This window comes from Pelophylax lessonae (genome assembly GCF_965119305.1).
Source record: "Pelophylax lessonae genome assembly, chromosome: 13".
NCBI classification, from domain to species: domain Eukaryota; kingdom Metazoa; phylum Chordata; class Amphibia; order Anura; family Ranidae; genus Pelophylax; species Pelophylax lessonae.
The window spans coordinates 30,569,099-30,594,303 of NC_138780.1; the positions used below are offsets into that span (position 1 = coordinate 30,569,099).

General features: G+C 43.8%; 1 protein-coding gene across 1 annotated transcript in view; it reads right to left on the bottom strand.

The window, feature by feature from the left end:
* The window catches only part of LOC309569131 (NACHT, LRR and PYD domains-containing protein 12-like), a gene marked incomplete at both ends in the record, with an annotated part of 147,791 nt that overhangs the window by 121,033 nt on the left and 1,553 nt on the right, over positions 1-25,205 (bottom strand). The window contains 4 exons of the mRNA XM_082274893.1: positions 5,279-5,443; positions 10,496-10,549; positions 11,272-11,451; positions 24,573-24,892. Coding sequence (XP_082131019.1) covers positions 5,279-5,443; positions 10,496-10,549; positions 11,272-11,451; positions 24,573-24,892 — 719 coding nt within the window. The remainder of the gene's footprint in view (positions 1-5,278; positions 5,444-10,495; positions 10,550-11,271; positions 11,452-24,572; positions 24,893-25,205) is intronic.

The window sequence follows — 25,205 nt, forward strand, 5'->3', positions numbered from 1 at the left end:
TGTGTGCGTGTTCCTTCCCTTGCCCTCTTGGCAACAGTGGTGGAGATCGGGAGGGGGAAAGGGGCTGTGTGTGGTCCGCCTGTGGGCGGGGCTTAAGGTGCCCTAGTGGGGACACTGTGGAATTGCACTTGCTAATGCCCAAATGTTAGGCAAGAGTTTGCGGTCATGTGAAATCAACATTAAGGCAATACTCCAGACTCAGAGGCGAACAGCAACTTGAACTTGAACACTTAACTCTTTAGGTGATCAGTGGCCAAACTTCTTACACTGTTTACACTAGGCAGCTTCTGTTACAGGACATCCCCCCCCCCCCCCCCCCAGGTGTGCAGCATTTATGAGCCTATTCCACAGAACATGTACCAGTTTCCACTAACCCAGTAACTCCTGTCACCTAGTATATAGAACCATGTAATAGTGCGCTGTTTCTGTTAGTTCACCTTAAGTGATCTTATGCAATTATAGAAATTGGCAGTATTAAAAAACCGAACATCATAATACATATCGAATCATTACATTACCCATATTGGTTCAAAAAAAAATTGTGGAATCTGTAACTTATAAATAATGTGCTATGAGCAATAATCAAAAATGCATATATGTTGCACCATAAATACAATTAAAATGTAATTAAACATGTACGCCAGAGTTCATATGATTAAAAATGTGCTCCAACATTTCATATAATCTTCTTGCATAAAGTTGATAAGTGGTTCCAACTTCCCCACATGTGAGAAGATAAAAAGTGTCCTTGTGCAAAACAAACAAATCAAAAGTGCTTGTGCATCACCACCGTGCTCCAAAACAAAAGGTTAGCCGCTTACCAGACATATTAATCCACAGGGGATCGTATGCACATGAACAAGATCACAGCCAAGGGTTGATTGCTGACCAGCCTCAGAGGTTTCGGATGGATTCAGGCTAATGTCATTCAAAGTGTGTCAAAATAAAAGCAATAGAGAGGGCTCATAATGCATTAACGTATATAACATAGTTTAATGAAAACCAAACTACACTTACAGAGCAGTTGTTTGTATGAGGCAGACAAGCATTAATTGTGCACAGTCAACTGAGTGTTGACGTCACGCTCCTGCTCGACGTGTTTCCTCTCAGAAGGCATCGACTGGAGTAATCCCTTATAATAAACCAGAAAACCTCAGCGCAACTTAATATGCTCCAAAAAAGTCCCTTGCGTTATTATTATTATATTAAAAAAGAATAGCGCAACCATGCAAAATAAATGACTATCAAATATGGAGACCATCCATAAATAAAAATGGGGATTTAGTTCCACCATATGGCCATATCGTGCTCAAGCCCACCACTGCGTCAAAGTACCCCATTATCGGTGGGTCCTACACTATCCATAAAAAAGGGGTGAATCCAGCACGATATGGCCATATGGTGGAACTAAATCCCCATTTTTATTTATGGATGGTCTCCATATTTGATAGTCATTTCTTTTGCATGGTTGCGCTATTCTTTTTTAATATACATGTTGCTTGGTCCATAGCTGCACGGGCTTTAGATATACATGTTCAGGGTTTGCTCCCCCAATTTTTTGCTTGTTTATTATGTATTCGGTCTGACCAGACTTATGAGGTTGAGCATCCCATCCCCCACACACACACCTGTACTCTATTGGTGTCTTCTATCAAGTAGATATAGGAGGAGTCCCCTGCAGTGCATTAGCACACCTTCCCAGCGAGGAGTGTTGTCTCCAAGGGTAAGAGAGGCTGGATTCACCCCTTTTTTATGGATAGTGTAGGACCCACCGATAATGGGGTACTTTGACGCAGTGGTGGGCTTGAGCACGATATGGCCATATGGTGGAACTAAATCCCCATTTTTATTTATGGATGGTCTGCATATTTGATAGTCATTTCTTTTGCATGGTTGTGCTATTCTTTTTTAATATACATGTTGCTTGGTCCATAGCTGCACCGGCTTTAGATATACATGTTCAGGGTTTGCTCCCCCAATTTTTTGCTTGTTTGTTATAATTATTATACAGGATTTATATAGCGCCAACAGTTTGCGCAGCGCTTTACAATGTGAGGGAAGACAATATAGTTACAATACAATTCAATACAGGAGGGACTAGAGGGCCCTGCTTGTTAGAGCTTACAATCTAGAAGATTAAAAATGTTAACACTCTGCTCCCACTCTATGTATTCCCTGAATATGGGTGTAACGTGTTATGAAAGGTGAACTTACCCTTGGAGGATTATAGAGGAGAACACCATTCCTGGTTAAAGCACCTTGCTTCAAAGATCAAAAGATCAGATAAGAGCATTAGAGTGAAGGTGGTGGGCATTGGTAATCCCTTAGAGTCCATTATTTAGCAATACGTAATGCACAAAAGGCAGCAAGTCAATGACTGTCAGCAACAAGTTCATACAAGTCCTCAGATTCCAGACCCCACAGGGAACCCCAACTGGGCTTCCCAGATGGGGGGCACAGACCAACAGAGTAACTGCTTCATCTTACAGGGCTCACTTGGGGCACTACTGTAATGAGCCCCTATTTATAAGGTTTTGTAAAATCCGACCGATCCAACAATTTAAAAAGAAGGCGCCAAGCTTTTAATCAATAACCAATGGAGAATCACCCTGTGCAAAAGATCCACCGTCAAACCAAAGGAAAAGGTCTTGTCTTTCACCTATAGAGGGTGCTAAACCCAATTCCCTTTTGAGCATGAACCAACGATGCCAAATCCTACTGTATGCTGCCCAAGTACTAGGAGCCAAAGAACTTCTGACGAGGTCCCACATATCGCTTAAATGATTTTTCATAGCCAGGCCGGACACAAGTCCCCTTCTTCCCTCGCCTCCTGGGCCAAGGCTCAGAATCGCTCCTGCTGAAAACGGGACAAAATCAGTAATTTCATTGAATTGACCAGGAATACGACAAGCTCTAAACAACACATTATATCGCAAACATAATAAAACAAACTGGCATAGTAATATAACCACCAGGAGTGAGGAAGCTGAGAGGGAATTAATGGCGGAGATGACCGCAGAATTATCAAAGTAAAAGCACACCGAGGAGTAAAATCACACAGAGTAAAAGCACACATTCCTGAGGAGATCACCCCAAAGAGCCACGGCTACCAACAAAGGAAACAATTCCAAGAAGGCTAAATTCCTAATGAGATCAAATGTCTTCCAATGAGCAGGCCAACAGCCAGAAAAATAGGCTCCAAAGCCAACCACACCTGCTGCATCTGTGTAAAGCTCCAATTCAGAATTGGTCTGAATAGGAGACAACCAGTAAGATTTTCCATCAAAACACTCCAAGAATTGTGCCCAAATGCATAAATCTGCCTTATGACTTGAACGCAGGGGAACAAAATGATGAGGCTCACGCATGCCTGCTGTGGCCAGAGACAGTCTACGTGAAAAAATCTGTCCCACTGGCAAAACTCAATATGCAAAATTCAACTTTCCTAAGAGCGATTGCACATGACGAAGAGTACATTTTTTTGCTTTCAATGCAAAATGAATGTCCTGCAAAAGGTCAGCTAACTTATGTTTTGGCAAAATAGAAACGCCCGAACTGGATCAATCGCGATCCCGAGAAAAGTAATCACTGTGCAAGGACCCTCTGTTTTGTCCCATGCTAACGGGATCCCGAAACTTTGAAAAACGGAAGTAAGATGGCGCAAAATCAGCCCGCAAAGGTCAGAATCTGCAGGGCCAACCAGAAAAAAGTCATCAAGACATACCTGATGTCTCTTTCACCACCCACTCCAGGAATGTACTAAATGCTTCAAAATATGAACAAGAGATAGCACACCCAATTGGAAGACAGCGATCCACAAAATAATTCCCTTTAAACTTACAATCCAGGGGAGGAAGGCTATCAGGATACACTGGAAGCAGGTGGAAAGCTGACTCTATTTCTGATTTTGCCATCAAGGCATCCGGACCAACCTCCCTAACCAAGTTAAGCACAAAATCTATGGTCGTATAAGTAATAGAGCACAGATCCTTCGTGATCCCATCATTCACAGAGCCCCCTTTTGGAAACAATAAATGATGAATGAGCCACAATTTACCGGGATCACTTTTTGGTACAACTCCCAGTGGGGACACCACTAAATGAGGGATAAGAATGGTGGAGAAGGGTCCCGCAATCCTACCCAAACTTACCTCCTTATCCAGTTTTTCCTGTACAACATCTGGGTGAACCCTAGCAGATTTGAGATTCTTATGAGTTTTAGATTCAGGAAAGGAAGTACAAGGTATCACTAAGCCATTTAAAAATCCACCCCTAAACAAAGCGGCCACCTAAGTATTCGGATACCTACTTAGCCATGGAAGCAGCGCCTCTAAGTTCACTGGGGTCTTCCCGTTTTCCAGAGGCATCACCCCACCGCTTTTTACCTGATTTTTGCTTCTTGAAACATCGCACCACAGGGTTTCCCCCACTGCAGTGCAAACATTCGTGCTTGAACTTGCTCGCCAGTTGGCCCGAAAATGCAGAATACGCATCACCTTTGGTATTCATAACACGCATCCAAATGCCAATGTCTCAGTGGTCCCACTTCAGCTCAGGCAGCACCGACATGCAGTACGTTTGCCAAGATTGCTCATCATACCTGAGCCAACCCATCTGCCCATTTGTCCTATGGGCTTCCCATATGGTATCCAGGTAGCAAAATAGGGGGGGAAAGTTCTCTGGCTGTTTTTTTCCGATAACACATCCAAGAATAGTAAATGTTTGTAGCTCGTTCCCAAATGTTCTCGGGATCAGCCTAAAACGCCGCCTGTCGTCATCCACCTCTTTTTCTGTGCTCTTTACCTTTTACCCTCCTATCAATATTAAATTGCTCCAAAGGTAATAAAATAAAAATGTCAATGTATTCCCTCCTCCATATCCTTTCCTTCACTTCCGGTTTAAGGTGAGCACCAAGAGGATCTTCAAAACAAAAATAGGAATGTTTTTATGCAAAATCAGAAATTGGTTCTGGTTTGCCCCGGCCCTTGTCCACTGATGCATTACCTGATTACCACCACCAGCAGCCATCGTTGCAGATGCCCCACCAGTGAACTCTGCTTGTGTTGCTGAGGCGGTATGGTCTGAAATGTTCTGTGTCCCCACTAACACCACTGGATGACCAGTGCTACACCTGCCCAGGAAAGATTCAGCAGCCTTGGATGTGTTGTCAAACTTAACAGAGCACAGGGACCTTCCCTGTACTCCCAGGCTCCCTGGGGAGCAGGGCATTGTAGTATAGTGGGGGATGTGCGAGCAACCTGAAATACAGCGGTCTCACCTGACGAATGCGTGGTAGTGTCATTTTCGCCAACTGGATCAGCATGGGGAGAGGCAATGGTGCCCTTCAGTCCAAAAGCCACCGCCTGAGAATCTCCCATCTCCCATGAGAAGTGATTGTTGTGGACATGGATCTGAAAGCCCCAGCAGAAGATGCAGTTGAACGCTGAAAAAATAAAGTTAAAGAACCAGATTCTGCACCAAGAACCACATTGCATCCCAGAGGAAACCCTAAGTATTGAGCAATAACTGTGGAGCAACAGCAGGCAGAGATACCCCAGCCACAGGGGCACATGAACTTTTATATATGAACTATTCATTTTAACCACCAGCACTTTATATGGATTTTGGAAAATTTTATGTCCTTTTGTCATATCATTTATATTATCGATTCACACATTTTTTTCTCATTTTAGCACTTTATATGGACTATTTGGTATCTTTTCATGCGCAGCACTTTGTATTTATGAATTTGCACAGTTTATCATCATTTTATGATTTATTTATGAAATATTTTATTCACTTTGAATTTAGCGCTGATTTATTTATTTTAGTTATCCCTGCAGCCAATCTCCCCCCCCCCCCCCCCCCTCTCTGCCTCCGGTTGTAAAGCAGTTAGCAGTGAGCTGATATCAGTCATTGTGTAATAAAGGCACAAAGCAGACCTTCCGACCTCCTACACATTTTTCAAAGAGTGACTGTAAAGTAATTTCCTTTGGCGGGCTCACAGTTATGACCTCCCCTGGCTCTCTCCATAGGACACACCGGTTTGTCTGCCCCTCTCCACAGTCATGTCACTCAGTGTTATCCTGTCTAAATTGATGTAGAAATCTCTTTTACTTTGTACATTTATGTTGCTGAGTAATCAGCACTTGTACAGCCGATAATATTTTCTACAACATGACCCATATTATTTTACCTTTCTTCTCCCCTCTCCTCCATCTGTGTTCTCTCCCCTCTAACTATTCTTTCTCAAGAAAAAGTTTCTTATGGGAAAAATCATTACCCCTTTCTCCGATTAATTAAAAGGAATTTCCACAAAACAGGAATATTTTAATACACCATGACAAGTAAATTTAATTTCTTACTATGTTTAAAGCAGTTATTGTCAACCAGGGTTCCTCCAGAGGTTGCTAGGCTTTTCTTGAACTATGGAGAAAAACAAGGCGCCTCTAAGTGCAATATAGACCATTTATTGGAGCATAAAGGGGTTAAAACAACTTACAGGAAGTTTTAAGTTCAATACACTTTTTTTTATTAAGTTTTCAAACATAACATTAACAAAACCAAGTAAAGTATAAAACGTCCATTGTACAAAATGGCAAAGTGTTAGAATATGCATTAACAATAGTAACCATCACAAGAGGGAATGTGAGCCCATCCCCGACACGGATCCAGGTGCTGACCCCCCCTATGATCCTTCACATGTGGTCAAAGGGTCATTACCAACAAGAAACTGTCCAGGGGCAAACCCACCCCCTCAAACATGGTATGGCCAGCTGGAGGGGTCCTTGACCTCTCCCAACCCAACCATCACCTATAACATTGTATTTGAAAGTATGAAATCAGACATCTAACAAACAAGGGAGAGAGCTTGTCACAGCTTAACTGATAATGTTGTAAAGGAATGGAAAAGGAAGTCGCATGTGTTTGCATAGTTTGAATTACTTCTCTAATACTAGGAGCCGCAGGTTTTTTCCATTGTCTAAGAATCGTGAGGTTGGATGCTGGAAGAACCTGAAGTAACAATGTCTTTAGTTGGTGTGGGACTTTGCCAATGCCCAATACAGGAAGTTTTAAGGAGATCAAAACAGCATGTCTGTCACGTACCTGATCCGAAGCCGGAGTGTAGAGAGGGCTCCCCTTGCGGCTAGGTGCAGAGCACCCCTGGAGGTGAGACAGGTAGTGCTGTGCCCGAAGTAGCACGGGTTGCCGGCTGGGACGGCCAGATAGAGGCTGGAGCAAATGAGTGGTAAAGTCCTAGGCGGATCTGGAAGCCAGACCAGCCAGCCAAGCCAGGCAGGTGTGCTGCAGGAACAGAGGTAAGCTGGGTAGCCCACAGGATACTGATAATGCGGAGTCAGGAGCCAAGCCGGGTCAGACACTGGAGAAGGCAGAGGAGAGTCCAGGGACAACCCAAAAGGTCAAGAGCCAGAGGTTTCAAGAGGAGTCGAGGTCAAGCAGTCCGGGTCGGCAACAGGAAATCCAAGATTAGCAGGCAAAACAAGGCAGGCACAAGGAAACACGAGAAGCTGAAGATCATCCAGCAGCTAGTGACTGTAATTGCTGAGCTTAAATAGGCCGTTTGGCGCCAAGCACCGTTATGTCATGCGTGCACGCGTGCGCATTGGCGCACGCACATTCTTGATTGCGTTTGCCCGGAGTTGGCCGCGCATGCGTATTCGCGCCAATGCGCGAATGCGCTGATTAGTCAAACTGTTGGTGGTTACCTGACAATGTCTTAGAAGTCGGAGGAGCCGATGCTCGGTAATCCAGTGTCCAGGAGACTGCTTCACGTGTCGGCGTGCACACAGCGTGGTTACCAGAAGCCCTACCACGCAGCTGATTGTCAAAAGCGGGTGGGCAGTAACATGTTTCGGAGCATGCACAGCTCCTTCATCAGACCTCCGCTCGCTGAGGATCCCTTGAAATATAAAAGCAAATGGGGTCTGAATGGGAGGGGCTGAATGATTACTTCATGCCTACTTGTCAGAAGACAACAAGGGAGAGGAAGCACGGGGGACAGAACAGGCATACATGTTGGCATCGTATCTGTATCTATCTTGATCGATCGTATATAGACGATTTAAATAGAGAGAAAAATTCTACAGTTAAAAAGAAATAAAAATGAATAAAACTGAGGGATCAAAACCACAAATACATCAAAAATAAGAGGCAAAAGGGGGGGGGATAGAAAAAATTATAAAACATAAAGAAGGGGGATAGAAAAATTGTGGTCCTAGAATGGCTCTGTAAGGGTGTTAATAATCATACATAAGCGAAAAATATATAAAAATGACTATGGACCATATTGACATCTGGGAGCGGGAAGAATTATAATAAACTGTTTATTTCTAATTCTTTGTTTATCCCCCCTGGTGATAAAACATCAAGAGCATATATCCAATAGGTTTCTCTGCGGCAGAGGTGTAGAAACCTTTCTGCCTCAGGGGAAGTAGTGGGGATGGATTCAATAACCCATAGTTTTAGACCAGTGGTAGATTTTCCGTGATATTTGGCGAAGTGTCTGAGAACACAATGTTCGTCCTTGCCAGTCTCAATGGACCCGCGGTGTTCCCTAAAACGTTTTCTTAGAGTATGTATTGTGTGACCTACATAATGGAGGCTGCAAGGACAGGACAGACAATATACCACATATTCAGTGGAGCAAGTATAGAATTATTTTATGGGATACGTTTTCCCTTTTATAAGGAACTCTTTTTGTCCATGACGGACGAAACTACACATGAGACATAGGGTTTTTTTTACATTGGTACATCCCAATGATGGAAAAGAATTTTAGTGATGGTAATATATGTTTATTGGATTTTAATTTACTCGGTGCTATTTTCCTTCTGATATTAGGAGCTTTTCTATATGAAAATCTGGGTGTCATTGGTAAACAGTTTTTTTAGGTGAGGATCGTGTTGTAATATAGGCCAGTGCTTCCGCATGATATGTTCCATATTTTTTTATTTTTTTTAATTCTTTATTTTAGTAAGGCACATAACTAACATACAACAGGGCCATTGATACGGTCCAAGAAACAGAGTTACATAGAATGTAGCGAGAGTACAACAAGGAACATCTTGTTACACAACTAGAGTTTAGGAGAATGGAATTATTGTTAACTATGGTCGGTCCAGATTGGACAAACCAGAGAACAGGAAACAAAAATCAGATAACACTCATGTGTTGTAATGCAAGGAACTCTATCAAGAGTGCGTAAATGGAAGGTCAAGAAAAAAAATAAGGGGGGGGGAGGGGGGAAACCGGGCAAGGGAAAGGGGGAGAGTGGAGAGGGGCGGGGAAGGGCGAGAGAGAAAAAGGGAATAAAAGAAGAAAAGAAGAAATTAAAGAAGATGGAGACCAGAGAGGGGCACTGAGCAGTGGACTCAGTGACCGAGAGTGTTGCAGTGCGAGAAAGCAAACATGGTCCAGCAATCCCATGTCTTAGAGTATTGCTCCCTCCTGCCCTGTGAAGACAACACCAGGTCCTCAAATGTTTTGATCGCCTTCACCTTGTTCAACCAAAGGGAAAGCGAGGGAGCGCAGAGTCCTTCCGATGGAGGCCAATGCAGGCATTGGCAGCGTTAAGGAGATGACGAAGTACCGATTTTTTTTATACTGTTTGAGAGGGATTTGCAAATAGTGTAGGAGAAATATATAATAATAATAATAATAATAATATATAATAAAAAATGACTGTGCAATATAAAGTGCTTGAAATAGTGCTAATAGGCCAAAAAGTCGTGCCTGTTATTGTGCAATATACACAGTGCAAAAAATTATATCACAATAAGGTGCTTATATCCGAGACAAAAAAAATGTAATTATATAAAAGGTCCGTGACAGTGAAGGCTCAAATTTCAATGCATATAAAAGTCAGTCCTTCGTGCAAAACTGTATCAACCAAATCAGATGACTGTGCGTATACGTAGATAGTAGTGGTGGCACCCTCCAATTCATCGCCGGAATGTGGTAAGATTTCACACTTACCAGATTATGTTGATCTAAGTTGGCATACGCCGACTAAAGATCAAAACAGTGACGAAACGCGTCACGCTGCAACGCACGCTACCTCGCTCTGGGCCCTGCTCTGAACCGCACACCAACTGCACTATTTCAAGCACTTTATATTGCACAATAATTTTTTATTATATATTTGTTTTTAAATATTTGCATACGTGAAATATTTGAATAACGAGCCCAGTTTTGTGTCTTTTGGCTGTTGTAGGGGGACTGAGTGACCTTTGGTGACCTTTTAATAAACAAGTAATAAAGCAAAAACAATAAAAGATAGAATGGAAATTTAAACACCACAAACTAGCACAAATGTAGCACTAAGCAATGATCCCAGTTTTGTATCTTTTGGCAGTTGTAGGGGGGCTGAATGACCTTTGGTGACCTTTGATAAATCATTTAAAACGCAAAAATTATAACAGATAGAACGGAGATTTAAACGGCACAAACCAGCACAAACGCGGCACTAACCAACCAGCCCCGTTTCGTGTCCTTTGGTTGTTGTAGAGGGGCTGGGTGATGTCATAGTCTGGAAAAAACAAATGCTAATATCCTAAAAATAAAAATAGCACAAATATAAATTTTTACAGCACAAACATAACACTAGAAGAAACACACTTGAATTTTTATTTGTGCTGATTGTAGGGGGGCCAGCTTGGAGGAATTAGAGAGCCCAGGAGCTACCACAAGCTTTCCCAGCAGGAGCACACCTTCAAAGCCTCATACAAGTGATCATTTTATCCTAAAGCCCTTCACAAGCTATAAAATCAATAGAAAGCTCATGGCAACAGTAACACTGTCCCACTCAGTTCTTGCCTGCCCCCCCCCCTCAGTTGGTTCCAATAGCTTCTTTGTACACTGAGAGTCCCCAACCTCCAATCATGCATCTGTGGCCCCCCTGGTAGGTGCAAAGCCCGACGTGGAGTTCCACACCTGAAGAAGCTTCAAAGCCTTGGTACAACACAATCATGTCCAACACCAGATACTGGGGCTGTTTTTCACAATAGCTAAAAAAAAAAAAACTGTAAAAAACACTATAGTTCCATGTTAAAGTAGACTTTTACCACTCAAACCAAAATATCCATGATGACTGAAAAATATAATCTACATCTCATGATACCTTAAAGTTATTTGCAACCTTAAAGCATTTTTTGTTATTTTTTTTTCTTATTTTTAAGGCATTTTCTGGTCCAGTGCAGCACCGGTGATATTCAGGGGTCTTACAGCTGCCCCCTGGGAAGGCCACCTTACCAGCGTCTTCCAGGAAGATCTTGCGCATGCTCTGTTGGATCCATTTCCAAAAGGTGCCAATATTTTCCAAAGATTTGTTTAAACTGTTCTTGTTGAGTTGTGTATTAAGTAATAATCCTAGTTTTATTATCCTTATTTTACATTTATGTCTAGATTTGTTGTCAAACTTTGTTGTCACCTCTGAAGAAGGACAATACATTCAACAAGTCCGAAACATGTCAGGTCAGGTGTCACTTTGTTTCTTTACACAACTTTCCCCATTGGATACATCAAGTCCACTGTTTTTAGGCAATTTTATATTGCATATTGTTGTTGTATGTATACATTTATACATGTCCACAAGCAGGGCCGGTGCTTCCACTAGGCAAACTAGGCAGCCACCTAGCACGCATTGCAACCTAGGGGCGCAGCCATGAGTCGGCACTCCCTGTCCATCATGAATGATCCTTGTGAGCTGAGGGGAGGGGGCGGCAGTGGAGGATGAAGAATGGACAGAGGAAGATGCCAGGTGTCTGGGGCAGTGGCTGAACCACCAGACCCTGGTTTTCCACCACTGTTGGGGGGGGGGGGCAAGAGGCAGGAAGGGAGCCCACAGGAGTGCTGCCTGCATGATGATCCTCTTTTGCTGGAGCTGAGTGGTGTAAACCCTGGGCAGGAAATGACTCTCTGCACTGAGCTGGTGGGCAGCCGTTCATTTCCCTGGGTCGGTATTAAGCAGGGAGCGGAGGAGAGCTGAACCTGACCCCAAGCTTGGCACTGGAGGGCGGCACCTTTACTGGAGCAGAAATGACGAGGCACCGGAATGGTCTGAGGAGGTTGGGGATTAGGGACGTGCGGAGTCCTCTGACTGCTGCTTCTCCCTTCACCAGGAGCCGGTTGTGGTGAGCACTGTGGTCCAGAAGAGGAGCATGCTAGGAGAAGGAATCAGCAGGATCACAGTGAAGGAGGGCAGAGCGCGGGCCACTCTCTTCATACCGCCCAGTGAGTGTCCCCAGAACAGGGGATCAGGGTCCCTGGGTGTGACATGGAGGTGTGAAAGGGAATCAGGGTCACCAGGTGTGCCATGGGGGATAGGGGTCACCGGGTGTAACAGGGTTTCGGGGTCACCAGGTGTGCCATGAGGTATTGGGGTCCCTGGGTGTGCCATGGGAGATTGAGGTCCCCAGGTGTGCAATGGAGGAACATCAGGGTCCCCAGGTGTGACATGGAAAAACATCAGGGTCTCTAGGTATGACATGGAGGAACATCAGGTGCCCCTGGTGTGACATGGAGGATCATCGGGGTCCCTTGGTGTGGCATAGAGGGACATTAGGGTCCCCAGGTGTGACATGGAGGAATATGGGGGTCACTGTGTATGACAGCATAACATAGAGGAGCCATCAGATCAGGGTCACTTGGTATGACATAGAGGAGTTTTTAACCCCTTCCCTTTTTATTTTATTTTTTTTTTTGGGGTGGGGGAGGGGCGCAAGTAGCTGGTCTTGCCTAGGGCGTAAAATAGTCTAGCACCGGCCCTGTCCACAAGTTCCATATGGCATGTGCTGCACTACATTTTAATGTTTTGTTATTTACTTACTGAAAGTTATACTATTTTACATTGGCATTTGTCTATCAGTCCATGAGGCGCCCACGAGGCAAACTATGTTTGGTTCCAATTTTTTGCTTTACATAGACTTCCTAGGGCACATTTGCATTTTGTTGGTTTTGTGCAGCACGTGCCAAACTGAATCCAGTGACTCATGGGTTGGCAACGTACTAGATCTTGCTTGGTTTACTATTCATCATAGCAAACAGAGATATTATGTATGCTATGAGGGGGTGAATATAATTCAGGAGGGCAGAATTTTCAATGTGAAGCCAAGATCAAGAACACGGGGACACAACCTCAAACTAGCAGGAGAAAAACTCAAAAATAATTCTAAACACAATTTTGTTTTTTAACCAAAAGTGTAGTTGATGCTTGGAATAGACTTCCAGCAGAGGTAGCGAGTCCGTCAACAGTAAGTAGATTCTGATCTATGCCAAAAAGAGAAAAACAAAATACCCATAAAAAATATATAAATAATAAAAAAAATGGGCAGACTTGATGGACAACTTTTGTGGGGATAACTGAGACTTGGTTTGACAGCTCTCATGACTGGATGGCGACCATTCAGGGGTATTCCCTTTATCGCAGGGATAGAGAGGGTAAAAAAGGGGGAGGGGTATGTCTGTATATTAAGAACAGTATACAGGTAAATATGAGGGATGATATTAATAATGGAGCTAAGGACGAGGCAGAATCCCTATGGGTAGAGCTTCAAAGGGAAGGCACGGTGGGGAAGGTAATATTGGGCATATGCTATAGGCCCCCCAACCAGAGGGAGGAGGGTGAGGCGGACCTCATGTTACAGATAGGATTGGCAGCAAGGATGGGAAATGTCATTATAATGGGGGACTTTAATTATCCGGATATAGACTGGGCAGAAGGAACCGTGCACTCAGCCAAGGCTCGGCAGTTCCTAAATGTTTTGCAGGACAATTTCATGGGTCAGATGGTGAATGCACCGACAAGAAACAATGCGGTACTTGATCCAATAATTACCAACAATACAGACCTGCTCACGGATATAGAAATACGGGAAAACTTAGGGAACAGTGACCATAGGTCAATTGGTTTCAGTATTAATTACAGTAATAGGAAACACAAGGGTAATATAAGGACACTGAATTTCAAAAGAGCCAATTTCCCTAAAATTTCCTTTCGCTGCTAGAAAATATCAAATGGGATAGAACCCTGGGAACAAAGAACACGGAGGAAAAATGGGGGTGCTTCAAGAGGTAATGATTAAGCACACAGTCAGTGTGTGAAACGCGTCTACCTTGTCACGATTGTCATATTTGGATGTCCAGTCAATAAACCTGGATTTTGACTCAACCTGGAGTGCTGCCAATTCCTTTTCTTCTTCAAGAGCATACTTAACAAGGGGGTGGGCCAGTGCATTCCACTGGGAAATAAATTTAAAAGAGCAAAACTAAACCCTGGGTGGCTAAACTCCAACATAAAAATGTATATTAGAGCTAAAGAAAAGGCCTTCAAAAAATACAAGACTGAGGGGTCATTGGCAGCATTTAAGCACTACAAAGAGTGTAATAAGAAATGTAAAGACGAAATCAGGGCGGCTAAAATAGAACACGAGAGACATATAGCGGAGGAGAGTAAAAAGAACCCCAAGAAGTTCTTTAAGTATATAAACAGTAGGAAAGCGAGGCCAGAGCACATTGGCCCCATAAAAGATGATAAAGGAAAAATGGCTACTGAGGACAGAGAAAAGGCGGAAGTGTTAAATAATTTCTTTTCTTCAGTCTTCACAAAGGAATCGGGGGGCTACACGAACCTTGCTTGTAAAGCCGAACTAAATAATACACCTCAGGAAGTGCCGCCATGGCTAACAGAAGATAGACTTAGAGCTAAACTAGAGAAACTTAACATAAATAAATCCCCGGGACCGGATGGCTTGCACCCGAGGGTTCTTAATGAGCTCAGCCAGGTGATTGTCAGACCATTATTCTTGATCTTTAAGGATAGTTTACAGACGGGTATGGTGCCAGCTGATTGGAAAAAAGCCAACGTGGTACTGTTAGGTATTATTGGGTTTTCCTTGATTGACCATCAGAGGGCCTCAGTCATCGCTGGAGACCTGAAGTGACCACTAGAACACGCAGTAAGTTATCACATCAAGTCCGAGGTTTGTTTTGGGCAACTGTTCTTATATAGAGACAGTGACGTAGCAAATGTAAAAGCTCTCATCAAATCACAGTAATCAAAGGCATTGGAAAGGATATTTTAACCAATAATATCATTACAGCGTACAAGTTGGCAATAAAGTAAGAGCATGGACATCTCATGATATTGAACAGTAATTATTAACAGGCTGTAGAACTAGCAGGGTCTAAAATCCACAATTTCTGCAGCTTTCAGGTCAAACTGACTCTATAAGTCAATATCAGCTTATTGACATAAGCCTTGCCAAATTATCAGTAACTTATGAAATGAGACAAACAGCCCGTTTGCAGAATAGTGGATTTTAGCTATTTTGTGAGGTGAAAATGATTCCTGATTTAACTCGTTCATTACCTCACAGGTACCAATATTTAAAAAGGGGCCGAGATATATCCCGGGTAACTATAGGCCAGTCAGCCTAACATCAGTAGTCTGCAAAATTTTGGAGGGGATGTTAAGGGACCACATACAAGACTTTAGTAATGAAAACGGTATTATAAGTAGTAATCAGCATGGATTCATGAAAAATCGTTCGTGCCAAACCAATCTATTAACCTTCTACGATGAAGTGAGCTGCCACCTAGATAAAGGAAAGCCTGTGGATGTGGTGTATCTGGACTTTGCAAAGGCCTTTGACACCGTTCCACACAAACGCTTACTGTACAAACTAAGGAAGATAGGTATGGACCATAAGGTGAGTACCTGGATAGAGAACTGGCTCCAGGGGAGAGTACAGAGGGTGGTGATTAATGGGGAGTACTCGGATTGGGCAAGTGTGGAAAGTGGGGTCCCCCAGGGTTCTGTCCTGGGACCAATCCTGTTTAATTTATTCATAAATGATCTAGAGGAGGGGATATCGAGTACAATCTCAGTATTTGCAGATGATACTAAACTAAGCATGCCAATATCTTCTATGCAGGATGTGGAAACCTTACAAGCGGACCTGAACAAAATAACGGGGTGGGCAACTACATGGCAGATGAGATTTAATGTTGAAAAATGTAAAGTAATGCATTTGGGGGCCAGAAACCAGAAAGCAAGCTACTCACTAGGGGGGGAACCTCTGGGTGAGTCTAGGATGGAAAAGGACCTGGGGGTACTGGTAGACAACAGGCTTGGCAGTGGCATGCAATGCCAAGCCGCCGCAAGCAAAGCCAACAGAATACTGGGTTGTATAAAAAAGGGGATTCACTCCAGAAATAAAGAGATTATTCTCCCGCTCTACAAGACTCTGGTCCGGCCACATCTGGAGTATGCTGTCCAGTTCTGGGCACCGGTCCTCAGGAAGGATGTGCTGGAACTGGAGAAAGTCCAGAGAAGGGCAACAAAAATAATTAGGGGAATGGAGGACATCAGCTATGAGGAAAGACTACAAGCACTGAACCTATTCTCTCTGGAGAAGAGACGATTGAGGGGGGATATGATATCAATGTACAAATACTGTACTGCCGACCCGAGCATAAGGAACAAACTATTCAGAGAAAGGAGATACAATAAGACACGTGGCCACTCACTAAAACTTGAGGAAAGGCGGTTTAACCTTAAAGTGCGTAAGGGGTTCTTCACTGTAAGAGCGGTAAGGATGTGGAATTCTCTTCCACAAGCAGTCGTATCAGCAGGGAGCATTGATAGTTTCAAAAAACTATTAGATGGACACCTTAAAGACCACAACATACAGGGGTATACAATGTACGGTTAAAAGCAAACACACACATCATAGGTTGAACTGGATGGACTGATGTCTTTTTTCAACCTCACTAACTATGTAACTATGTAACTTGTTTTTTTCTTTCTGCCTTCACTCTTCTATGTTTCTATGCACAAAGTCAGACAAGACGTCATTGGTGGGCCAGTGCTGAATCAGGAAGTAAAGCCGGCAACTGATGACATGATTTTAAAAAATGGGGGTGTGGGTTTATAATCCACAGAGGTAAAAACACCAAAGAAACTGCAATTAACATAAAAGAAAAAAGGCAAGTAACCAATACTACATTTAACCACTTGCTTACTGGGCACATATACCCCCTTCCTGCCCAGGCCAATTTCCAGCTTTCAGAGCTGTCACACTTTGAATGACAGTTATGCGGGTAATTATTCTCCTTCATTGATGTGCGCTGATGAGGCTGCACTGATGGGCACTGATAAGTTGGCACTAAAGGGCGCTGATAGGTAGCACTGATGAGGCAGCACTGGTGGGCACTGATCAGGAGGCAATGATGAGCTTGCACTAATAGGTGGCACTAATAGGCAGTAATAAGGCAGCACTGGTGGGCACTGATCAGGAGGCACTGATGAGGCGTTACTGATGGGCAATGATAGGTGGTACTGATGGGCACTGATAGGCGGCACTGAAGGGCACTGAGAGGTGGCACTGTTAGGCAGCACTGATGGGCACTGAGAGGTGTCACTGATGGGTACTAATGGGCACTGATAGATGGCACTGGTGGGCACTGGTTAGCAGCACTGGTGGGGACCGAGTGGGACTGATGTCCCTCTTACAGAAGCCAGTGACACTGGTAGGGGGCACTGATAGGCAGCACTGAGAGATGGCACTGATGAGGCACTGATTGGTAGAAATGATGGGCACTGCTAGGTGGCACTGGTGGGCACTAATTAGCAGTAATGATGGGCACTGGTAGGTGGCACTGGTGGGCACTTGTTAGCAGCACTGGTGGAAAAAGAGTGAGACTGATGTCCCTCTTACAGAAGCCAGTGATTGGCTTTATTTTTTTCCCCTCATGCTGACAGCCGATCACCGGCTTCTGTTTATATTGCATGATCAGCTGTCATTGGCAGAGTCCCAAGGACTGGGAGATCACAGAGTGCGCCGCCCGCTGGAAGTGCAAGAGCGTGAGAACGTCCAGGTACATCCTCCTGGTATTTTATGCTGAGAGACAACTACAACATGGGTATTAGGTGGGTATGAACTTTGCAATCCGATTGAAATTGTGTCGTCAGTTTAAGTTGGATAGGTGGGAGGAGGTCCATGGGCCGGTTCAATGCACACTTTCTGCGATCCGGATGCTTTTCTGCATGCGCAATTACAAACGTTTTTGATGTGTTTAAGTAAATTTATGATGTGTTTTTGATGTGTTCGGGTGTGTTTATCATGCATATTGCTGCATTCCATACAGAAATAATGCAACACGTTCTACTTTTGTTGCCTTAACTGCACAGCATTACACTGGTATGAACTAGACCCATTGGCATACATGGAAAACACTTTGCATGTGTTCTTGATGCAGATTAATCCCTTCACGCTGTCACCTCCTGGCCCTTTAAGTGGATCTAAATACCAGGAGGCAGAGTCAGGCATTCCATAGTTGCCAACATTTGAAAAAAAATTCCAGGGACACTTTGCAGCACAGCTATCAATTACTTACCACACCCACTTCCCTGAAGCTCCGCCCACTCTGCATAATTAATCTCCGCCTACTTATCAGATCATAGGGTCTACTTCATAAAGAGAAAATTACAGGAAATTGAAAAGGGAATTGAAAACTTGAGGCCAAAGTAGCAGAGTTGGAATAATTCTCCCATTCAGCTGCACTACTTCTGCCTAAAATTTAAAATTCTCATCACAATTTCCTGCAATTCTAAAGTGTCAGCTTGTCGGAAGGTGCTCTGCCTCCCCCTGCTGGCGGATTTCGGAAAGTGCACCATGCTGACACCCTGGCTCCGGTGACACGTTAAATTTGCGACAGACGGGAAGAGTGAGCGGGCACTGAGAGAGAGAGACGACCTGCTGCCAGAACAACAACAAATAGCTGGGGTGAGAGCGACACTGTGTGGAACAAAATTAAAAAAAAAACAAAAAACATTTTTTTTTTTTAATGATTTACATTGTCCCTGATTAACAGGGACAGTGTAAATTACCCGGGACAGGCTCCTATTTGCCGGGATTGTCCCGGGAAAAACGGAACAGTTGGCAGGTATGGCATTCCAATCATGTGAGCGCTGTGATTGGCAGTCACAGAGGACACATGATTGGAAAACTTCCAATCACAAGTTTGCATCAGAAGAGTTCCGGTACCCATTGTTTACGGTGCTGGGAGCACACTCTTAGCACAGTAAAGAGCTGTATATATGCTGGCGCTCAGCATAAAGCCCACCCCCTGAGAGGTCGCATATATAGCCCTATGGCTAGGTTCACATCCATGTGCGGCTGATGTGTTTTTGCAGCACATTTTCCATTGCCTTTTGCATTTTTTTCATGTGTGTTTTTGATACATTTTGTGTTTTTTGTATTGTCCAATGGTAAGCTATGTGTTGATGTTGTAGAAGGATGTGTCTATTGCCAAACAGGAAAATGCAGCAAAAACACATGTGATGGCAGAAAAAAAAATGTGCCATGCTGCGTGGAAAAACAGTCCCTGTACCAAAAATGTATTGCGGGAAACTGCTTAGATGTGAATGGGACCCATAGGAAATAATGTTAAATGGATTGTGGTATGTTTCTGCAGATCTGCAAAAACACAAAAAAATAAAAAAAAAAAGGCTTCGAACGAAGCCTGAAGAAAGAAATGTCAGCTGTCTGGATAGGAATCCCACACAGATTACATGCCTCATTCTTCACAGATTGAGGATTGTATGCTAGGAGTTAAATATGATTCATTGGATGTCCATGTGAATAATTAGCAGCTGGTAACCTCAGAATATGCAGAGAATGACCAGACATGTGATGGAAGTACATGAGTCAGATAACAAATATTCTGCTTTTATCTGTCAGTTTCATTGACCCCAGATATCATAGCTTACTCAGTAGATCCCACTCCGAACTTTAGCCAAAAATAACCAGATACGAAAGAATAGCCCATCAGAAAAACAATTGAAAATCCAACTTTTGCTACAATATTCATGTAGCACCCTTGTCTAAGACCCGGTTCACACTAGCGCGACTTGTCGGGCGACTTGGTCGCCTGACAAGTCGCGGTGGGTCGCCTGCCATAGATTAGCACAGGACCCGTTCTAATAGGAGCGACACAAGTCGCTCCGACTTGGAAAAAGGGTCCTGTACTACTTTGGGGCGACCTGCATAGACTTCAATGATATGAAGTCCGTGCATGTCGCGCCGAGGTCGCGGTGCACGCTGTGCACACGACTTCCCAGGTCGCCCCAGCAAGTAGCAGCGCCCCTATGTGAATGGGGTCTTAAACAGGGCGGCAAGCAAATGTAGAATTGCTGGGTTGTAGTAAACCTGGCTGACATGTAGTCTTTATGATCATTTGCATTTTCGCCTAAGCCTGGTTTAACTGTGGTTCCTCCCTTTTATCAGTAGGTGGCACTGTTACATTTGGCATTAGTATGACGAGCCACAGTGAGTCTAGGTTATGAATATGCATACTTTTCTCAGCCAATCAGTAGGAGTTTCTCTGGCCGCTGAGGATGCTGGGAGAGCGTACATATTTAGATAAAAAGTCTGGTGATCTGGGTCCTCCCACCCAGACTGCTGTCTGGGGTGGATGTGTGAGGAAGATAACAAAAAGAGGGGCGCACCGACCTAGTGCATTACCACTAAAAACATTTATTAAAATAGTAAAATGCATAAAATACGCTCACAAAAATGGTGTGAAAGATGTCTCCAAGGTAGCCAGGCACTGCGTAATGCTGGACGGCGTGCGGCAAACCGCACGGAGCCGCTGGGGCTAGTTGACGCGTTTTGAGGCGAACCCCCTTCCTCTGAGCCAAGAAATGCTGCATTTTGTTATCTTTCTCCAGTTTGTATCGGATACCCTTGGTCCCGAGGTGGCAACAAGACCTTCAGCCATGCCCATCCAACTTTGTTGGAAACGTTCCTCTTCTTTCCCATTATTGCACTTGAGCGCAGGGGAATCGAACTACATTGTGGATGTGTGAGGAACAGCAGCTGCTGGGTAGACCTGAAGCCTAAGGTTAGGTGACCAGATTTTAAAAATGAAATCCGGGGACATATTTTTATTTTTTTTGGCAAATGGTAAATAATTTTATAAGCATATTTTCCTCAAATTATATATGCAGTGTATGTGATATGTATTTATGGAATGATTGTATGACATTTACGTTATTTCTCACATTTCATCCATGATACAAAAAAGAAGATATTTCTTAGAATTTTACTTTCAATAGATTTTTATTGAAATATGCAAAGATAATACAAAGATAATACAACAACAAATGGTCACAGTAAATTGCATAAGAGGCAGCAGAAGGTCAGTAAACATAGTCTACAGATGCTCAACAATAGTCATTAAAAGGAAGTGAAAGTCACAAGATCGTTACATAAAAAAAAGTAATACATGAGGTCATGTATTGAAATTAAAAGCCAATACAGAACAGAATAAGAGGAGAATCCCTGGCACCCCTATCGGGAACCTGCTGTGTCCAGGGACCCTCCTAGTATAACAAGAAAACATAGGCAATAGAATGGGCTGAGCCAAGCCAAACCACATATAAGGCACCCCCAATTTAATGTCAAACTGAGTAGACCATAAAAAAGAAAGAAATCCCAACATAGAAAATCATGGCCGTGACATGCAGTATCTAAAAACCAAAAAGATGATCCCTTTAGCTGAAAACAGCCTGGGAGAGAGAAGAAGAAAGAGAGGTCGGAAAAGGAAAGGGAAAGAAAGGAAAAGGAAAAAGTGGAGACAGAAACAGAGTCCAGGGAGAGTGAACATATCGATAGGCAGCAAAAAAAAAAAAAAAAATAATTAAAAATAAAAATAATCCAGTCACCCAGAACAGAATTTATACCAGTGAAACCTTAATATATTCGGCCCAGGGTTCCCAAGTAGCTTCAAACCGTGCTGACGAATTTTCCAATACACTGACCAACTTTTCCTGTGACATGATCCATGATATTTTCCGTTTTGGCCCTGGCGAAGGAAACCGATGGGCATTTCCACATACCCGCTACTGTCAATTTGGCCCCCGTAAGGATAAAGTGAATGAGTCGCTTAGTAGACTTACTGGCTTGGAAATCCCAGGCCTGTAGCAATGCAATCTGAGGAGAATGAATTAGGGCGACTCCAGTAATTCTGCGGATAACATTAAAAATGTTGTTCCAGAAGCCCCTAATTCTAGGGCAAGTCCACCATACATGCATCATGTCACCTATGGAATCACAACCTCGGAAGCAAAGAGGCGAAGTGGATGGGAAAACTTGTGAGAGTCGCGATGGTACCAGGTACCAGCGCATCATTACCTTTAGATTGGCTTCAATCAGAGATATATTGAGGACACCTTGATAAGCTCTAAAAGAATTCCGATACCAATCCTCCGTGGGCCATTCAAAAGCTAGGTCGGACTCCCAGGCCAGCATATATGGTGTTTTCGAAGATTGTGAAGCTAAAGAGTTGTAAATAACTGTGATTCCACCCTTCCGTTCCGTTAGTTGTCCACACCAAGCTTCATAAGGAGTGGTATGAGGTGGAATAGGTTTGGAATCCCATAGGGAGTGCAAAAAGTGTGACAATTGAAGAAATCAAAACTTTTCAGAGGGCGGCATTTTCAATTTCTGAGTGCAATATTTTTCAGTAATGGGACCAGAAAACGTAAAAAAGTGTCCAATACGATATAGCCCCTTGTCCAATCACCATATGAACGCCATTATGTCGGTACCCGGGGGAAACATTGGGTTCCTAAATATATGTGCCAGCGGTCTGATGGATGATGTGAGAGCCGGGTGATCCCTAAGAGAATCCCATAAGTGAAAGGAATGAGAAAGCGTAGGTGAAAGCAAGGGCGGTCTAAGTTTAATGGAGCACCAGAGGAGAAAGTCCAGAGTATGCCCGGGGGTCGCCTGCCGTTCCATCGATACCCAGTCGGGAACACCTGAGCGTTTGTAAATATCAGATAGTTGAGCTAGATGGGTCGCTTGTTAATACCAGTGCAAGTTTGTTACCCCTAACCTCCCTTGCTTCCATGAGCGAAACAGCACCCCTTTAGTCAGTCTACAGCCTTTAGATCCCCAAATAAACTTTGTGATTCTAGCCTGCAACTTCTTCAAGAACGCCCTGGAAACTGGAATCGGGAGTGAACGGAAGTAATACAAAATTTGAGGTAAGAAGGTAATTTTGACCGAGTTAATCCTACCCAACCAAGATAACCGTAAACGAGACCAACCGCTCATTTCAGCTTCTAATTGTTTGAGTAGTCCCGGGTAGTTAGCCCTGAACAATTGGTCGATTGTTGATGTTAACGTGATACCCAGGTAGGGAATGGAGGAAGTAGCCCATACGAAATCAAAATTATTCTGGAGGTGGAGCACCTCTGGGGGAGACAGGTTTACATTCAACGCCTGTGACTTGGGATAGTTTATCTTTAAACCAGAAGCTTTTGAGAATGCGTTAAGAGCCTGGCACACATGTAGAAGAGAAACCATTGGAGATGTAAGAAATAACAATACATCGTCAGCATATAAAGCACATTTATGCATAGTAGGCCCACGTTGGACCCCTTTGATGTCAGGATTGTCCCTAATGGAGATGGCCAACGACTCAATTGCAATGGCAAATAAAAGGGGTGATAGAGGACACCCCTGTCTCGTGCCGCTAGAGATCTCCAAGTTATCCGGGTAGAGACCCTGAAGCTTAATTTGTGCCACTGGGGTGGAGTAAAGTGCCCTAACTATGTTCAAGAAGTAGTCACCAAAGCCCCAACCCTGAAGTACCTCAAATAGGTACTTCCAAGAGATGGAATCAAAGGCCTTATGAAGATCTAATGAAAGTATGAACCCTTTCTGAGGAGTCCCACCATCCCAACGTGACTGAAGGAGGGAGATAAGGTCAATTGCCCTGCGTGTCTGATCCGGTCCCCCCCTCCCCGAAATAAAGCCCACCTGATCCTTATGAATATAGGACGCAATAAACGTGGCTAAGCGGTCCGCCAAAATTTTGGTCAATAGTTTAATATCATTGTTGATAAGAGAAATAGGACGATTATTATCTACCAGACTTGGATCCTTCCCTGGCTTGGGCAAAACCGAGATGAATGCGGAATTTAAAGTCTTATCTAGTGGAACACCAGACCGTAAGACTGTTGAAAAAGTCCGTCAAATAGGGTGCCAAAGTGGGGGCAAAAGTTTTATAAAAAATGTTGGGAAAACCATCTGGGCCTGGTGCTGAAGCTGTCTTCAATTTTTTAACAGTCAAGTTGACCTCCTCAACCTTAAATGGTTGTTCCAGAATAGACCGGTGCGTCTCCTTAAGCTTAGGAAGAGCAACGGAAGATAGATAATCGTCAAACACCGAGGGATCCGGAGTGGAGGATGGATTATAGATCTTCTGAAAGTAGTTTTTAAAATGTTGCATAATGCGCTGTGGATTTTGGGTCAACCTACCGCCCGCAACTTTTAGTTTTGGAAGGGTGTATGAACGTGCCTTGGAGTGTAGCCTTCTTGCTAAGATCGTGCCAATCCTATCTGTGTGGCGATAAAATCTAGCTAAGGACCATCGCAAGTATTTTTCAGCTTTGGTAGTCAGAGCCATGTTTAAAGCTAGTCTAGCAGCCCCTAATGGTTCAGCAGATTGCCTGGAAGGATTCAATTTATGAAGCCTACCCAATTCCTGAAACTCCTTTTCAAGCTTCTCACCATCAATTTTCCTCGATTTACGGGTGCGGGAAGACATTTGGATCAATACCCCCCTAATCGTGGCTTTGTGAGCCGCCCAGAGGATCTCAGGTGAGATCTCCTGGGGGCTGTTCAAATGGAAATATTCCTGCATAGCCTTTTCAATCTCTGCAACAATGCTAGGGTTGCTAAGGAGAGACTCATTGAGTTTCCACCGAAACTCGCGAGTAAGGTTCTCACCCCCCACAAACTGCAGGAAGACTCCAGAGTGATCAGACCACGGGAGTCCTTGAAGTATGATTTTCTGGCTAGGGGAACATGGTGCGATGAAACTAGGATATGGTCAATCCTGGCAAAGGAAAGGTGTGGATGGGAAAAGTGTGTGTAGTCCTTCCCATTGGGGTTGGTTTCCCTCCAGATGTCCACCAGGCCCTGGCTGTTTAGCAATTTGCAGATACTCAAGCTTTGTTTAGAAGGAGCCAAACCCTGGGCATTGAGTGGTTTCCGCTTATCCAGACGTTGGTCAAATGCCACATTAGAGTCACCCCCAAAAATCCTCACTCCCTCCAAGAGAGGACCCAGAGTATCAAACATAGATCAAAAAAATTGTAGCTGATTCTG